The sequence below is a fragment of the Rhinopithecus roxellana genome, chromosome 5, assembly GCF_007565055.1.
Source record: "Rhinopithecus roxellana isolate Shanxi Qingling chromosome 5, ASM756505v1, whole genome shotgun sequence".
NCBI lineage: Eukaryota > Metazoa > Chordata > Mammalia > Primates > Cercopithecidae > Rhinopithecus > Rhinopithecus roxellana.
The window spans coordinates 91,317,769-91,331,036 of NC_044553.1; the positions used below are offsets into that span (position 1 = coordinate 91,317,769).

The window sequence follows — 13,268 nt, forward strand, 5'->3', positions numbered from 1 at the left end:
TTTAAATAAAATAGAATAGTATTACCAGACTGTATTCGGACAGTATAGTATCACAAAACGTTACAGGAAATAGTAACAATCTGCAAATAACAGAATTTTTTTTTTTTTTTTGAGACAGAGTCTCGCGCCCAGGCTGGAGTGCAGTGGCCGGATCTCAGCTCACTGCAAGCTCCGCCTCCTGGGTTTACGCCATTCTCCTGCCTCAGCCTCCTTAGTAGCTGGGACTACAGGCGCCTGCCACCTCGCCCGGCTAGTTTTTTGTATTTTTTAGTAGAGACGGGGTTTCACCGGGTTAGCCAGGATGGTCTCGATCTCCTGACCTCGTGATCCGCCCGTCTCGGCCTCCCAAAGTGCTGGGATTACAGGCTTGAGCCACCGCGCCCGGCCAAGAATTTTTTATATTACAGACTAAATACAAGTTTTATCTCCATTTATGCATATCATTAAAGAAAATGTTAAAGAATTCTTATTCTAATTTTGTGTACTTTTATTCTAGAACTGTGTATTGCAATTTCCAAGAAATAACCTACAGTTTCCCAGAAGGATTATTTTTAATACTGGCAGTCTTCCTGTTCAATACACAAAATATCAATCTTTTCTTCTGTCAGAAAACTCAAAATTAAAAACTACACCAGGCTCTTTGTTCAGTGTTTTCTCTTCTTCTTGGATGCAGTGAACTCTAAAGACATAAAGTTCAAAAGTCAGTCAGATCGAAAAAAAAAAAACTTGACACTTAAATGATAATACCTAATTGATAACATACATTTAAACTACATAGCTGTCTAACTGGTACAACACAGTAAGGATGCCCTCACAGCAAAGACACAACAAAAAAATCTTAAACCTGACATATTCAAGAATTTTTTCTTCAAAATGATATAGCAGTTTAAAACATACTATCAGCCAGGAGCGGTGGCTGGTGCCTGTAATCCCAGCACTTTGAGGGGCTGAGGTGAGCAAATCATGAGGTCAGGGGATCGAGACCTTCCTAGCTAACACGGTGAAACCCCATCTTTACTAAAAAAAATACAAAAAAATTAGCCGGGCGTGGTGGCAGGTGCCTGTAGTCCCAGCTACTCAGGAGGCTGAGGCAGGAGAATTGCTTGAACCCAGGAGGTGGAGGTTGCAGTAAGCCAAGATCGTGCCTCGGCACTCCAGCCTGGATGACAGAGCGAGACTCCATCTCAAAAAAAAAAAAACACACATAACAACAATAAAAAATACTATATCCATTGAGATAGTAAGATCTCAATCTTATTGCAATATCAATCTATTAAGATGGTGGCCCTTAGCCATTCTAAATCCTAATTAATAATAAGTTACTGTGAAGTTGTTTCATATGGGTACACCCTCCCTATAATTATATGAATCCAGGGTGCTAGATCTCAAAGGTATTTAGGCCAGTACTAAGAAGAAGAAAATGACTAAGATTTCAATTTCATTTCAATTAAACCTAGAAATGTAACCCAAAACACTAGTACCATACATCATTCTGGCTACCACAGGAGATGCCAGGACGAACACTCGAATAATTGTCCATCTACAAACAGCACGAACCTAAAGGTTACTGATCATTAAAAGCAAAGAAAGCAATAGAAAACACAAAAACATGAAAATTATAAAAGATGTGGTAAAAAGAAATATTCTGGCCAGGCGCGGTGGCTCACGCCTGTAATCCCAGGACTTTGGGAAGCCAAGGCAAGTGGATCACTTAAGGTCAGGAGTTCAAGACCAGCCTGGCCAACATGGTGAAATCCGGTCTCTACAAAAATACAAAAATGAGCCGGGCATGATAGTGGGCGCATGTAATCCCAGCTACTTGGGAGGCTGAGGCAGGAGAATCGCTTGAACCCGGGAGACGGTGTTTGCAGTGAGCTGAGATCACACCATTGCACTCGAGCCTGGGTAACAAAGCAAGACTGTCTCAAAAAAAAGAAAAAAGAAAAAAAATATTCCCCACCAGTGAAAAAGAAAAGGGAAACGGCAGAAAAAGAGAAAAGACAAGTAAAAAAAAACAAATTAAGATGAAAACAAATTCCTAAGCCAGGCACGGTGGCTCATGCCTGTAATCCCAGCACTTTGGAAGGCCGAGGCAAGTGGATCACTTGGGCCCAGGAGTTTGAGACCAGCCTAGGCAACACAGTGCGACCCTGTCTCTACAAAAAATACAAAAATTAGCCAGACGTTGGGGCATGTGCCTTCAGTCCCAGTGACTCAAGAGGCTGAGGCGGGAGGGGAGGACAGCCTGAGCCGGGGAGGTTGAAGCTGTAGTAAGTCACTGTGATCACATCACCGTACGCCAGCCCAGGCAACCCAGCAAGACCCTGTCTCATGAAAAAAAATAAAGAAAACAAATTCCTGGAAGAGAGCAGCAGTCAGGATTAGAAGCAAGGAAACAATGTCCAGATGAAAGCAGATCAGAGGTCTGAGAGAGACATCTCTACAAAGATGAAACTGATAGGATACCTAATGGATATGCATACCATCATTTATTGTGTTATCTTTGACTCTGAGATGTCATTAATGATATGACTAATACTGAAATTCTCTAATGGGCCAAAGATGAAAGGATCACAGGAACACACAGCAAACTGTCATATTCCTCAAGCGTTCTAAACCTTGATGCTCTACGAATGTAAATTAGTTTACTTCACTAGTTTGACGAAATTTTATCTGTACCTGTTCCACTCAAACTTTCATTCTCTTCTTCTTCTGTAATTACAGGCATACTCAGACTTAAAGGTTTATCTTCCTTGAGTATATTCTGCACGTTACCTAGAAATATTTAGAAAATGATTTTATATGAAAGCAAAGAATATTATAATTTTTGAGAAAACATTTTACAAAAAATGTCATTATTACAGCATAAAAATTAGACATGTAAAAACTGAAACTGTAATGGTAAGCAGAAATACGCATTCTAGAATACCTATATTTTTTCAAGTACTAACATATTTTATTTATACTTTGAAAGTAGTCTCTAAATGGCGTGAACCCGGGAGGCGGAGCTTGCAGTGAGCTGAGATCCGGCCACTGCACTCCAGCCGGGGCGACAGAGCGAGATTCCGTCTCAAAAAAAAAAAAAAAAAAGAAAGTAGTCTCTAGTTCTTCCACTAGATAAAACAGAGAAAAAAGGAATAAACAAAATTAGCCAAACACAAATACCATATTTAATCTTTATCACACACAACAGGGGTTATATTTGCAGCCATCAAAGAATAATCACATATGTTACTTCAACTTTATTAAATTAATTACAAATGTAGTTTTTGAGTTTAACAACCTTACTTTTGGATGTGAACATACTTTCTTTTCTCACCACATATGCTCTACAAGATACATTTCTCTAGTCATAATTTGCGACTGACTTTCCATTTTCAAAAACACTAGAGGTTCTCTACATCAACCTTGTTACCTGAAGAAATATCCCAATCAAATGTATCAGATACCACTGTCATATCAAGTACCATTTAGCACACAACTTCCATGTCCCAAAAGCAACCCCCATAAACAGTGACTATTTGTATGCTGTTTTTCTTCGCCCAACACTTTTATCATTTGATATGTTATATCTTGCTTTCTTTTTTTGTTTTTTACGGAGTCTCACTCTGTCACCCAGGCTGCAGCACAGTGGCGCAATCTCAGCTCATTGCAACCTCCAGCTCCTGGGTTCAAGCAATTCTCCTGCCTCTGCCTCCTGAGCCTGCACACTGAGAACAGAAAGATGTTCACTACAATAAGTGTAACAGATACACTATTTTTTTTAAAAAAAGAGAAACATAAGAACAAAGCACTGTGGCATGAAGCCATTTAGTATAAACTGCCCCACACCTAAGCTAATTTTTTTTTTTTTTTTTTTGGAGACAGTCTCTCTCTCTATAGCCCAGGCTGGAGTACAGTGGTACAATCTCAGCTCACTGCAACCTCCGCCTCCCAGGCTTAAATGATTCTCGTGCCTCAGCCTACTGAATAGATGGGACTACAGGTGCATGCCACCACATTGGGCAGGCTGGTTTCAAACTCCTGACCTCAAGTGATCCACCTGCCTCAACCTCTCAAACTGCTGGGATTACAGGCATGAGCAACCGCATCTGGCTTCTTTCTTGATAGAATCATTACATTATAAAACCCAGTAACATAATCCTCATGATGGTGACCATGACTTGTCAAAAGAAAATTAAATCATGTTAAGGATACAGTGTTACAGAAAATAAGAGCATAAAATATATTTTACTTTAATATACTTATAATTACAAAAATGATAAACATAGAACAAAGGAAACATATAAAAGAGAATGCAATATATTTAAGAAAATAGCCAAAAATAATTAAATTTTTAAAAAGTAAATTTTGGCTGGGCGTGGTGGCTCTCGCCTGTAATCCCAGCACTTCGGGAGGCCAAGGTGGGTACATCACGAGGTCAGGACTTCGAGACCATCCTGGCCAACATGATGAAACCCTGTCTCTACTAAAAATACAAAAATTAGCCAGGCATAGTGGCGAGCGCCTGTAATCCCAGATACTGGGGAGGTTGAGACAGGAGAATCGCTTGAACCCAGGAGGTGGAGGTTGCAGTGAGCCGAGATCGTGCCATTATCGTGCCACTGCACTCCAGCCTGGGTGACAGAGCAAGATTCTATCTCAAAAAAAGTGTTACATAAATAGTAGTTGCTATCATCTTCATCCATCATAGCACTGATATTACTGGTGTCCTATCAACATGCATGTTATATTCGAGGAATGGTGAGCACATAATTGAAGCTTAAATAACATAAGCTTAAGTAAATTCCATAAATATACTGAGCACTCATTTATGCTTCAAGCAATTATTACAGATATTAAGTCTGGAAAGGCTGACTGGAGCAAATTCTCCCCCCGATGAAATCTTTATCATGTCATCATATTTCTCCAATATTAAGGACATGAATATCCTCCCAGGTGCTCAGACATTGAGCATTCTTGTCTCACCCCTCTCCACCAGCCTCCATATTTGGCTCTTATGTCTGTTAGCCTTGCTTCTCTAATTCCTACAACCATGTGGCACATACTTGTCACTCCTAAATCTGAACTACTGCAACAGCCTTCTACTTAAAGTGTTCCTATTTTCAGTTTGCTCCCAGCTACCTACCATTCTACTCCCAGACTGATTTTCTTCAAGGAAAACTTTGGGCATGCCACTTTCTTGCTCAAAAGTTTCAGTTGACTCCCCCTCTGCCTACCAACTGAAGTGTAAACTTCTTGATTCCACATTTAAGGCCTGGTCACAATACAATCCTCAATCTATTTTTCCAGCACTTTTAACAGTTAAATCCCCAACACACCCTTTACAATCCAGTCTAAATGGACCCCTCGCTCTATACTTCCCAGCTACTTTGCCTTTTTCACACCAGCCCCTCTACTTGTCTGAGTCTACGGAATTATGTTTACCTTATTTGTAAAAACGTCTTTAGATTTCTACTGATTACTAAAGTAACACACAGTTATATAAAATCCAAACATTACAGAAATTTATGGATAGTTTCTCATTATACCATTCTTGAAAATTAACCACTGGTAATACTTCATACATGTCTAGATTTCTTCAGTGCTATATATTATGTTCATGTGTGTATGTGTATATATATATTTTTGATTAATAGAAATGAGATCATACTCTTTTAAAAAGCCTTTTCACTAAGAAATGTATCATGTAGTATTTTATTTTTAATCGATATATTCTGGATATACTTTCATAATATAGGGCTTTCCCTAGCTTCTTTTTTTTTTTTTGCGACGGAATCTTGCCCTGTCACCCAGGCTGCAGAGCAGTGGCATGATCTCAGCTCACTGCAACCTCTGCCTCCTGGGTTCAAGCGATTCTCCTGCCTCAGACTCCCAAGTAGCTGGGACTATAGGCGCCCGCCACCACACCCAGCTAATTTTTGTATTTTTAGTAGAGGCGGGGTTTCACCATATTGGCCAGGCTAGTCTTGAACTCCTGAACTTGTGATCCACCTGCCTCAGCCTCCCAAAGTGCTGGGACTACAGGCGTTAGCTACCGTGCCCAGCCTCCCTAGCTTTTTAGTAACTGCAAAGTATTTCTTTGTATGGACTGACAAGAATTTTATTTACCCATTATACATTTGAGTTGTTTACAGTTTGCAATTTCAAATAATCCTGCAATGAATTTCCTTTTATATTTATGATTTGTACAAAATAAATTCCTAGCAATTCTAAAAGACATGTACATTTAAAATTTTGACATGATTCTAAATTGCTCTATGAAAAGAATGTGCCAATTTACTCTCCCACTTAAACTGAGATTGTATTTCCTCACACTTGCACTATCAGTGGGTATTACCTTTAATCTTTGCTGATCAAATAATATAAAAATCATGTTTTAATTTATATATCTTTAATTATAGATGAAATTCAATTATTTCCTATATGCATTGACTTTCTGCCTGCATTTGTGATTGCCTGTTCATATCCTAAGCTATTTTTCTACTGGGTGGTGGCCCTTTTCTTATTCATTTATAAGAGCTTTTTTAAAATTAGAAATTTTAAAAGTATCATATGTGCAAATGGATTTGTAAGATCTTTTGCCTTTTATGGAACTGAGGCTCCTCTTTTTGAAAAACTACAAAATCAAAAATACCTTTTCACTGTATGGAAATGAACTTTTGATTAATGGGAAACTACAAAGTAAGCATTTGGGTCTTTATTATTCAGGTAACTACTTCTGCTTCAGAGTATTTACAATACCTTAGCTGGATTAATTAAGCCATGATGGAGATCTGAATTCAGATCACATTTTATAATACTTTAGTCTTTCTCATGGGTAAATCCTCCCTAACAACCTGAGAAAATTCATTAACAAATCTCAGATGTACTACAGAGCCTGTACTTGTTAGTTTCAGAATTTACAAAACAGTTGTTTTTAGGAACTAATTAAGATATGATTAACAAAGGAAGTGATATTTCATAAATTATACCTGTCACATATTCAAGATGAAAGCTCATTTCATTTAACTTCTTTCTTTTCCTATTTTGCTCTTGTTCCTCCTTTGTTCCTCAACCACATTAAAAAAATTTTTTTCAGGTCTTCAAGAAAGCAGCTTGGCCAGCTTATCACATTGCTATGCCTATATGAAGGCTGTTAATAAAAAGTGCTTGTGAGGGTTTCTAAACCTAAATATCTTTGGTACTTCTGTTAAAGTGAACTAAATATGGCCTGAGAAGGACTCCATACTTCTATATTTGAGTCCTTATGGACAAATTGCAATCTAGCTTAATAGGTAGACAAGATTGAAAACCCAATTTAGCAGTATATGCCTGAACAACAGCTGAGTCTCGGCCAATCCCAGCGGCGGTACTTCAACCATTCATACGCTGCTGAGTCTTCAAACTGTGTTCAAATAAGGCAAATGCCGAGCCATAACCAATCCAGCTGTTCTGTATCGCACTTCCAATTTCTGTACCTCATTTCCCTTTTGTTGGCTATAAATCTTCCACCATGTGGCTGCACTGGAGTCTCTGAATTTGCTGTGATTCTGGGGGCTGTGTGATACTCCCAATAGTTCATTGCTCAATTAAACTCCTTTAAATTTAATTCGGCTGAACATTTTCTTTTCAGAAAAAAAAAATTTTAATCTACCAGAAGTTAATTTTTGAAATATAACCAAACTAAACAATCTTTTCCTTATGTCCTCTCTTTTTGCTCATGTCTGGCCATCAGTTAGGTTTACTGAAGTATTATTAACATACAATAAAATTCACCCATTTTTGCTGTACAGAGCAGTTTGGACAAATACACGGTTGTGGAATCTACCACTGCAATGAAAATACAGATTTCCATCACCCCAAAAATTTCTCTGTGCCCCTATGCATTCAACACCTTCCCCTACCCCTAAGTCCCTAGCAACCAAATATATGTTTTCTGTCCCTACAGATTTGCCTTTTCCAGAATGTCATATAAATAGAATCATAGAGTATATAGCCTTTTGTATCTGTCTTCTTTCACAGAGCACACTGAATTCAGGTTCATCTACGTTGTTACATGTATGATAGCTCTTTTATTACTGGATTGTATTTCATTGTATGGATATGCCACAGTTTATCCAATCAGCAGTGGAAGGATTTTTAAGCTGTTTGCAGTTCTTGCAATTATGAATAAAGCCACATAAACTTTTGCATACACATTTCTGTGTGAACATTAAGTATTCATTTCTCTTGTATAAATACCAAGGAATAGTATTTCTGGGTCACATAATAAGTACATGTTTACCTTTTAAAAACTATTGAGTTTTCCAAAGTAACCACACCATTCTGGATTCACACCAGAAAAGTATGCAGGTTCCACTTGTTTCAAATCATCAACAGCTTTTTTCATTACAATTTTTGTTTTGTTTTGTGGGGTCTTTTTGTTGCTGCCATTCAGGGTTTAGTGGAATGTCACTGTGGTTTTAATTTACATTTCTCTAATAACTAAAGATGCAGAGCATCTTTTCATATGCTTATTTGCCATCCATATATTTTCTTGAGTTAGACTCAAGAAAATATATATTTATTGAGTTAGACTTCTTTATATATTACTAGTTTGGATACAGGACCTTTAATCAGGGTAATAGTTTGCAAAAATTTTCTCCCAGTCTATGGCTTATCTTCTCATCTTCTTAACAGTGTCTTCTGAAGACAAAAATTGTAACTTTGAGAATGCCAATTTATCAATTTTTTTTGTTTCATGATTTGCTTGTGTTTTTTTGTGTCATGTATTTAAAAATCTTGCCCAACCCAAGAACACAAACATTTTTCTCCTACATATTTTTTCACAAGTTTTATAATTTAGGTTTCAAATTTAGGTCCATAATCCATTTTGAATTTTTTTTTTTTGGATAAGATAAGGGATATTGGTCTTTAGTTCTTTCTTGCAACATCAATAAGCTGCAAAGTATTCCCTCTTGTATTTTCTGAAAGAATCTAGATCTAGATCACTCCTTTCTTAAATGTTTGCTAAAATTTCCAGAGAAGCCTGAGAATTTAATTTCTTAGCAGTGTGAGAGGAAAATAAATCTTAGGACCCCAAAATCACTAAGCTAAAGGGAAAAGTCAAGCTAGGAACTGCTTAGAGCAAACCAGCCTACCATTCTATTCAAAGTCATCCCTCTGAAGCTCACCGAAGACAAATCCATATCTGATTGGTTCCTCTCCCCTATTGCTCATGTGAAAATGCAAATTCATTGAGCCAGAGTAAATTGCGTATTATTCGTATTAGGTGGAAGGCCATCAAAGACTCAAAAAATGCAATGCAACTTTTTGTCTTACCTACTTCTAACCTGGAAGCCCCCACTTGTTGCCTTAACAGACCAAACCAATGTACAACTTACACATATTGATTGATGTGTCATGTCTCCCTAAAATATATAAAAGCAAATCGTAACCCGACCACATTGGGCGCACGCCTCAGGACTTCCTGAGGTTGTATCACAGGCACATCCTTAACCCAGGCAAAATAAACTTTCTAAATCGACTGAGACCTGTCTCAGATATTTTGGGGTCTCAGTAAACATGACTATTCAGATTTCTTCCGTCAGCGTCAGTTTTAGAAACCTGTGTCTCTTTTTTTTTTTTTGAGACAGAGTTTTGCTGTTGTTGCCCAGGTTAGAGTGTAAAGGCACGATCTGGGCTCACCGCAACCTCCACCTCCCAGGTTCAAGTGATTCTTCTGCCTCAGTCACCCGAGTAGCTGGGATTACAGGCATGCGCCACCAAGCCTGGCTAATTTTGTATTTTTAGTAGAGACGGGGTTTCTCCATGTTGGCCAGGCTGGTCTCGAACTCCCGACCTCAGGTGATCCACCTGCCTCAGCCTCCCAAAGTGCTGTGATTACAAGCATGAGCCACGGTGCCTGGCCTGGAAACTTGTGTCTCTTAATAAATTTATCCATTTTATTTAAGCTATCTAACTTACTGGCATAAAACTATTTATAATTTTGCCTTGGTCACCTTTTAATCTTTGTAAGGTCTACAGTGGTAATCCTTACCTCCCTAAATTTTTGTTCCTATTTTTCAGCAAATTCTCTTTAGAATATTTTTAGGCATAAAATCATTCACAAATCATGATAATTTTCTAGGCTCTCTTTCTGATGTCGTATCTCCCTTCACTCTCCTGTCTGATTGCACTGACTAGCTCTTTAAGAGCAACGTTAAATAAAACTGTGATACTTCTTGCATATTACCATTGAACATGAGGCAACTTATAATCTAATACATGCGTGCACACACACACTTTTAAGATTAAAGAAATAATCTTCTATTTTATCTAGGGCAGGGGCAGGAGTTAACAAACCCCAGGACCAAATGTGACCCACCACCTGCTTTTATACAGTTTTACTGGACTACAACCACACTCAGGTGTTTTGGTATTATCTATAGCTACTTTCACATTACAATGGCAAAGCTGAGTAGCTGTGACAGAAACATGGCCCACAAAACCTAAAATATTTACTACCTGGTCCTTTATAGAAACAGTTTGCTGACTCCTTGATCTAGAAGATTTTTTTTTTAAATCAAGAATGGATGCTGGATATTATCAAATGTCTTCTTTGGTAACTATTAAAATAAATTCACATTTTCCCCTTTAACCTATTGATGTGGTAAATCATATTAATAGATTCTGAATGCATCCTGAAATAAGTGTACTCAGTTAAGGTGTTTTTGTGTCTAGGATTATTTTTGATACATATGACTTAGGATTTTTTCAGTAATACTCATGAGTTTAGTCTAACAATTTTCTTCACAATATCCTTCAGCATTGTGAAAGGGAGCAGAAAAATTTCCTTTTGAACTATTTCTCGATCATACTTAACAAACATCGTATCTCCTCTGAATTCTCAGTGCACTTCAAGCTACTGTTATAGGACTTAATCATATCTGGGACATATTAAAGGTATTTAACTTCAATTCTCCTTCCACTGCTTCAATATAGGGGGAAAAAATGCTAAAAGGCTGTTAACTTATCTGCATATATTCCTGCAGTAGTTAGGAGTGAATTTTGTATTAGTATTAAATATTTACCAACGTTTCTAATGCTCTTTTTCTCACCCCAAGTAAACCTGTTAATCAAATTCCAAATTTATGTAGGGTACATATACATTATTCATACAATTTTTTAAAAAAACAAACTATTGCTGGGTGCAGGGGCTCACGCTTACAATCCCAACACTTTGGGAGGTCGAGGCCGGTGAATCACGAGATCAGGAGTTCAAGACCAGCCTGGCCAACATAGTGAAACCCCGTCTCTACTAAAAATACAAAAAAAAAAAAAATTACCCAGGCATGGTGGTGGGTGCCTGTAGTCTCAGCTACTTGGGAGGCTGAGACAGCAAAATCGCTTGAACCCAGGAGGCGGTGGTTGCAGTGAGCTGAGATCATGCCATTGCACTCCTGCCTGGGCAACAAGAGCAAAACTGCATCTCAAAAAAAAAAAAAAAAAAAATGCACTGGATAATTCTAGACTGATTTCATAACTATCTAGCTATTAATTGATGTATCACTTTAGACAAGTTATTTAATCTGTATAGGCCTAAATTTCTTTCTTTTTGTTTTTTGTTTTGTTTTGAGACAGTCTTGCTCTGTCACCTACGCTGGACTGAAGTGCACGATCTCAGTTCACTGCAACCTCCACCTTCCAGGTTCAAGCAATTCTTGTGCCTCAGCCTCCCAGGTAGCTGGGATTACAGGCATGCACTACCATGCCCAGCTTTTATATTTTTAGTAGAGATGGGGTTTCACCATGTTGGCTAGGCTGGACTTGAACTCCTGACCTCAACTGATCCGCCCACCTAGGCCTCCCAAAGTGCTGGGATTACAGGCATGAGCCACAGCACCCGGCCAGGTCAAAATTTCATCACCTATAAAATGATACATTTGATATGATTCCTAGGGTCCCTTTCAAGCAATAAGTTTCCAAGAATCTAATCATTTATTTTTAATATTAAATCTCACCAAAATGTTCTCAAACAAGTATCTAATCCTTCTTAACAACGAAATAAAGATGAGGCAAAGCTGTAAATAAAACCCATTCTCCTTTGTTGAATCTTAGTAAGACTTTAAAAAATTACCTTTGTTTCTGAAAGACATCTTCCTTCCTGCTGGTTTCAATCTTTCTTTCTTCTCTTTTTTCCTAGTTGCTTTGACTTGCCCTTGACCAGATGCAGAATCACAGTCAGAAGAGTCAAGTTTGACTTGACGATGCCTTCTTGATTTGGATGCCTTAAGAGTTACAATCCAATTAACCAATAAATTATAAAATGAATACAAATGATAGGTAATTCAGAGGAAGACAAAATGTACAATCAAAGATGAGGAAAGATTTACAGAAATATCTGTCATAAAGTGCTTTACTATTACCCCTGGCTGGTTTACTATAATATAACTATTGTGTCATGTAAATAGTCTATTCTTTTTATAACATGAAGTTTTTTTACTATAATATAACTATTGTGTCATGTAAATAGTCTATTCTTTTTATAACATGAAGTTTCCTGCAGCTGTCATCACTATCTGCTCACATGGGCTTAAAATGAAGTTGTTCTATTATCTGGCATGGTTGGGCAACAAAGGTGTAGAGGCACCTTCTAATAAATTTACTTCCCGTAGGCACTACCATGTGTTCCAAGTAGAAGTACTTCACGCTTGGCTCCAGGTTTGGCCATGTGGCCCAGATCTGGCCACAATGAGTTTAACATCCCCATGGCCAGGGTAATTTGTTGGGAGTGGGGAGGCAAGTAGGCGGGGTATGTGGTATGTATCATGGCTAATGAAATGCTATTTTGGAATTGTTTAACTATTAGGAAGGAAAGATTCTTTCTTGCCTTGGAAGCTAAAACTGGGAACATGCAAGGCTGAAGCTGTCAGGAAAATAGCACTTGACGGCAGTGAAAATGGAGGGCCAGTCTTAATGATACCTTTATCTGAGACACAGATATCTTTAGCCAATCCTGGCTATGGATTTGTTTTGTTACATCAGTAGGTGAATTCCCTTACTTGCTTAAGCAAAGAATTTTCGGTTAATGTTGTATATGCAATAAAGGTATTAACAATTCTTTTTTCTTTTCTTTTATTTTTATTTTTTATTTTTGAGATGGAGTCTTGCTCTGTAGCCCAGGCTGGAGTGCAGTGGCACGATCTCAGCTCACTGCAACCTCCACCTCCTGGGTTCATGCCATTCTCCTGCCTCAGCCTCCCGAGTAGCTGGGACTACAGGTACCCACCACCATGCCAGGCTAA

At 38.1% G+C, this 13,268-nt stretch overlaps 1 protein-coding gene across 1 annotated transcript in view; it reads right to left on the reverse strand.

Annotated features, from left to right (window-relative positions):
• Nucleotides 1–275: 275 nt before the first annotated feature.
• The window catches only part of SNAPC1 (small nuclear RNA activating complex polypeptide 1), a 33,020-nt gene continuing 20,027 nt past the window's right edge, over nucleotides 276–13,268 (reverse strand). The window contains exons 8-10 of the mRNA XM_010354651.2: nucleotides 12,101–12,251; nucleotides 2,680–2,775; nucleotides 276–679 (exon numbers count right to left, since the gene is read on the reverse strand). Coding sequence (XP_010352953.1) covers nucleotides 645–679; nucleotides 2,680–2,775; nucleotides 12,101–12,251 — 282 coding nt within the window. The 3' untranslated portion in view covers nucleotides 276–644. The remainder of the gene's footprint in view (nucleotides 680–2,679; nucleotides 2,776–12,100; nucleotides 12,252–13,268) is intronic.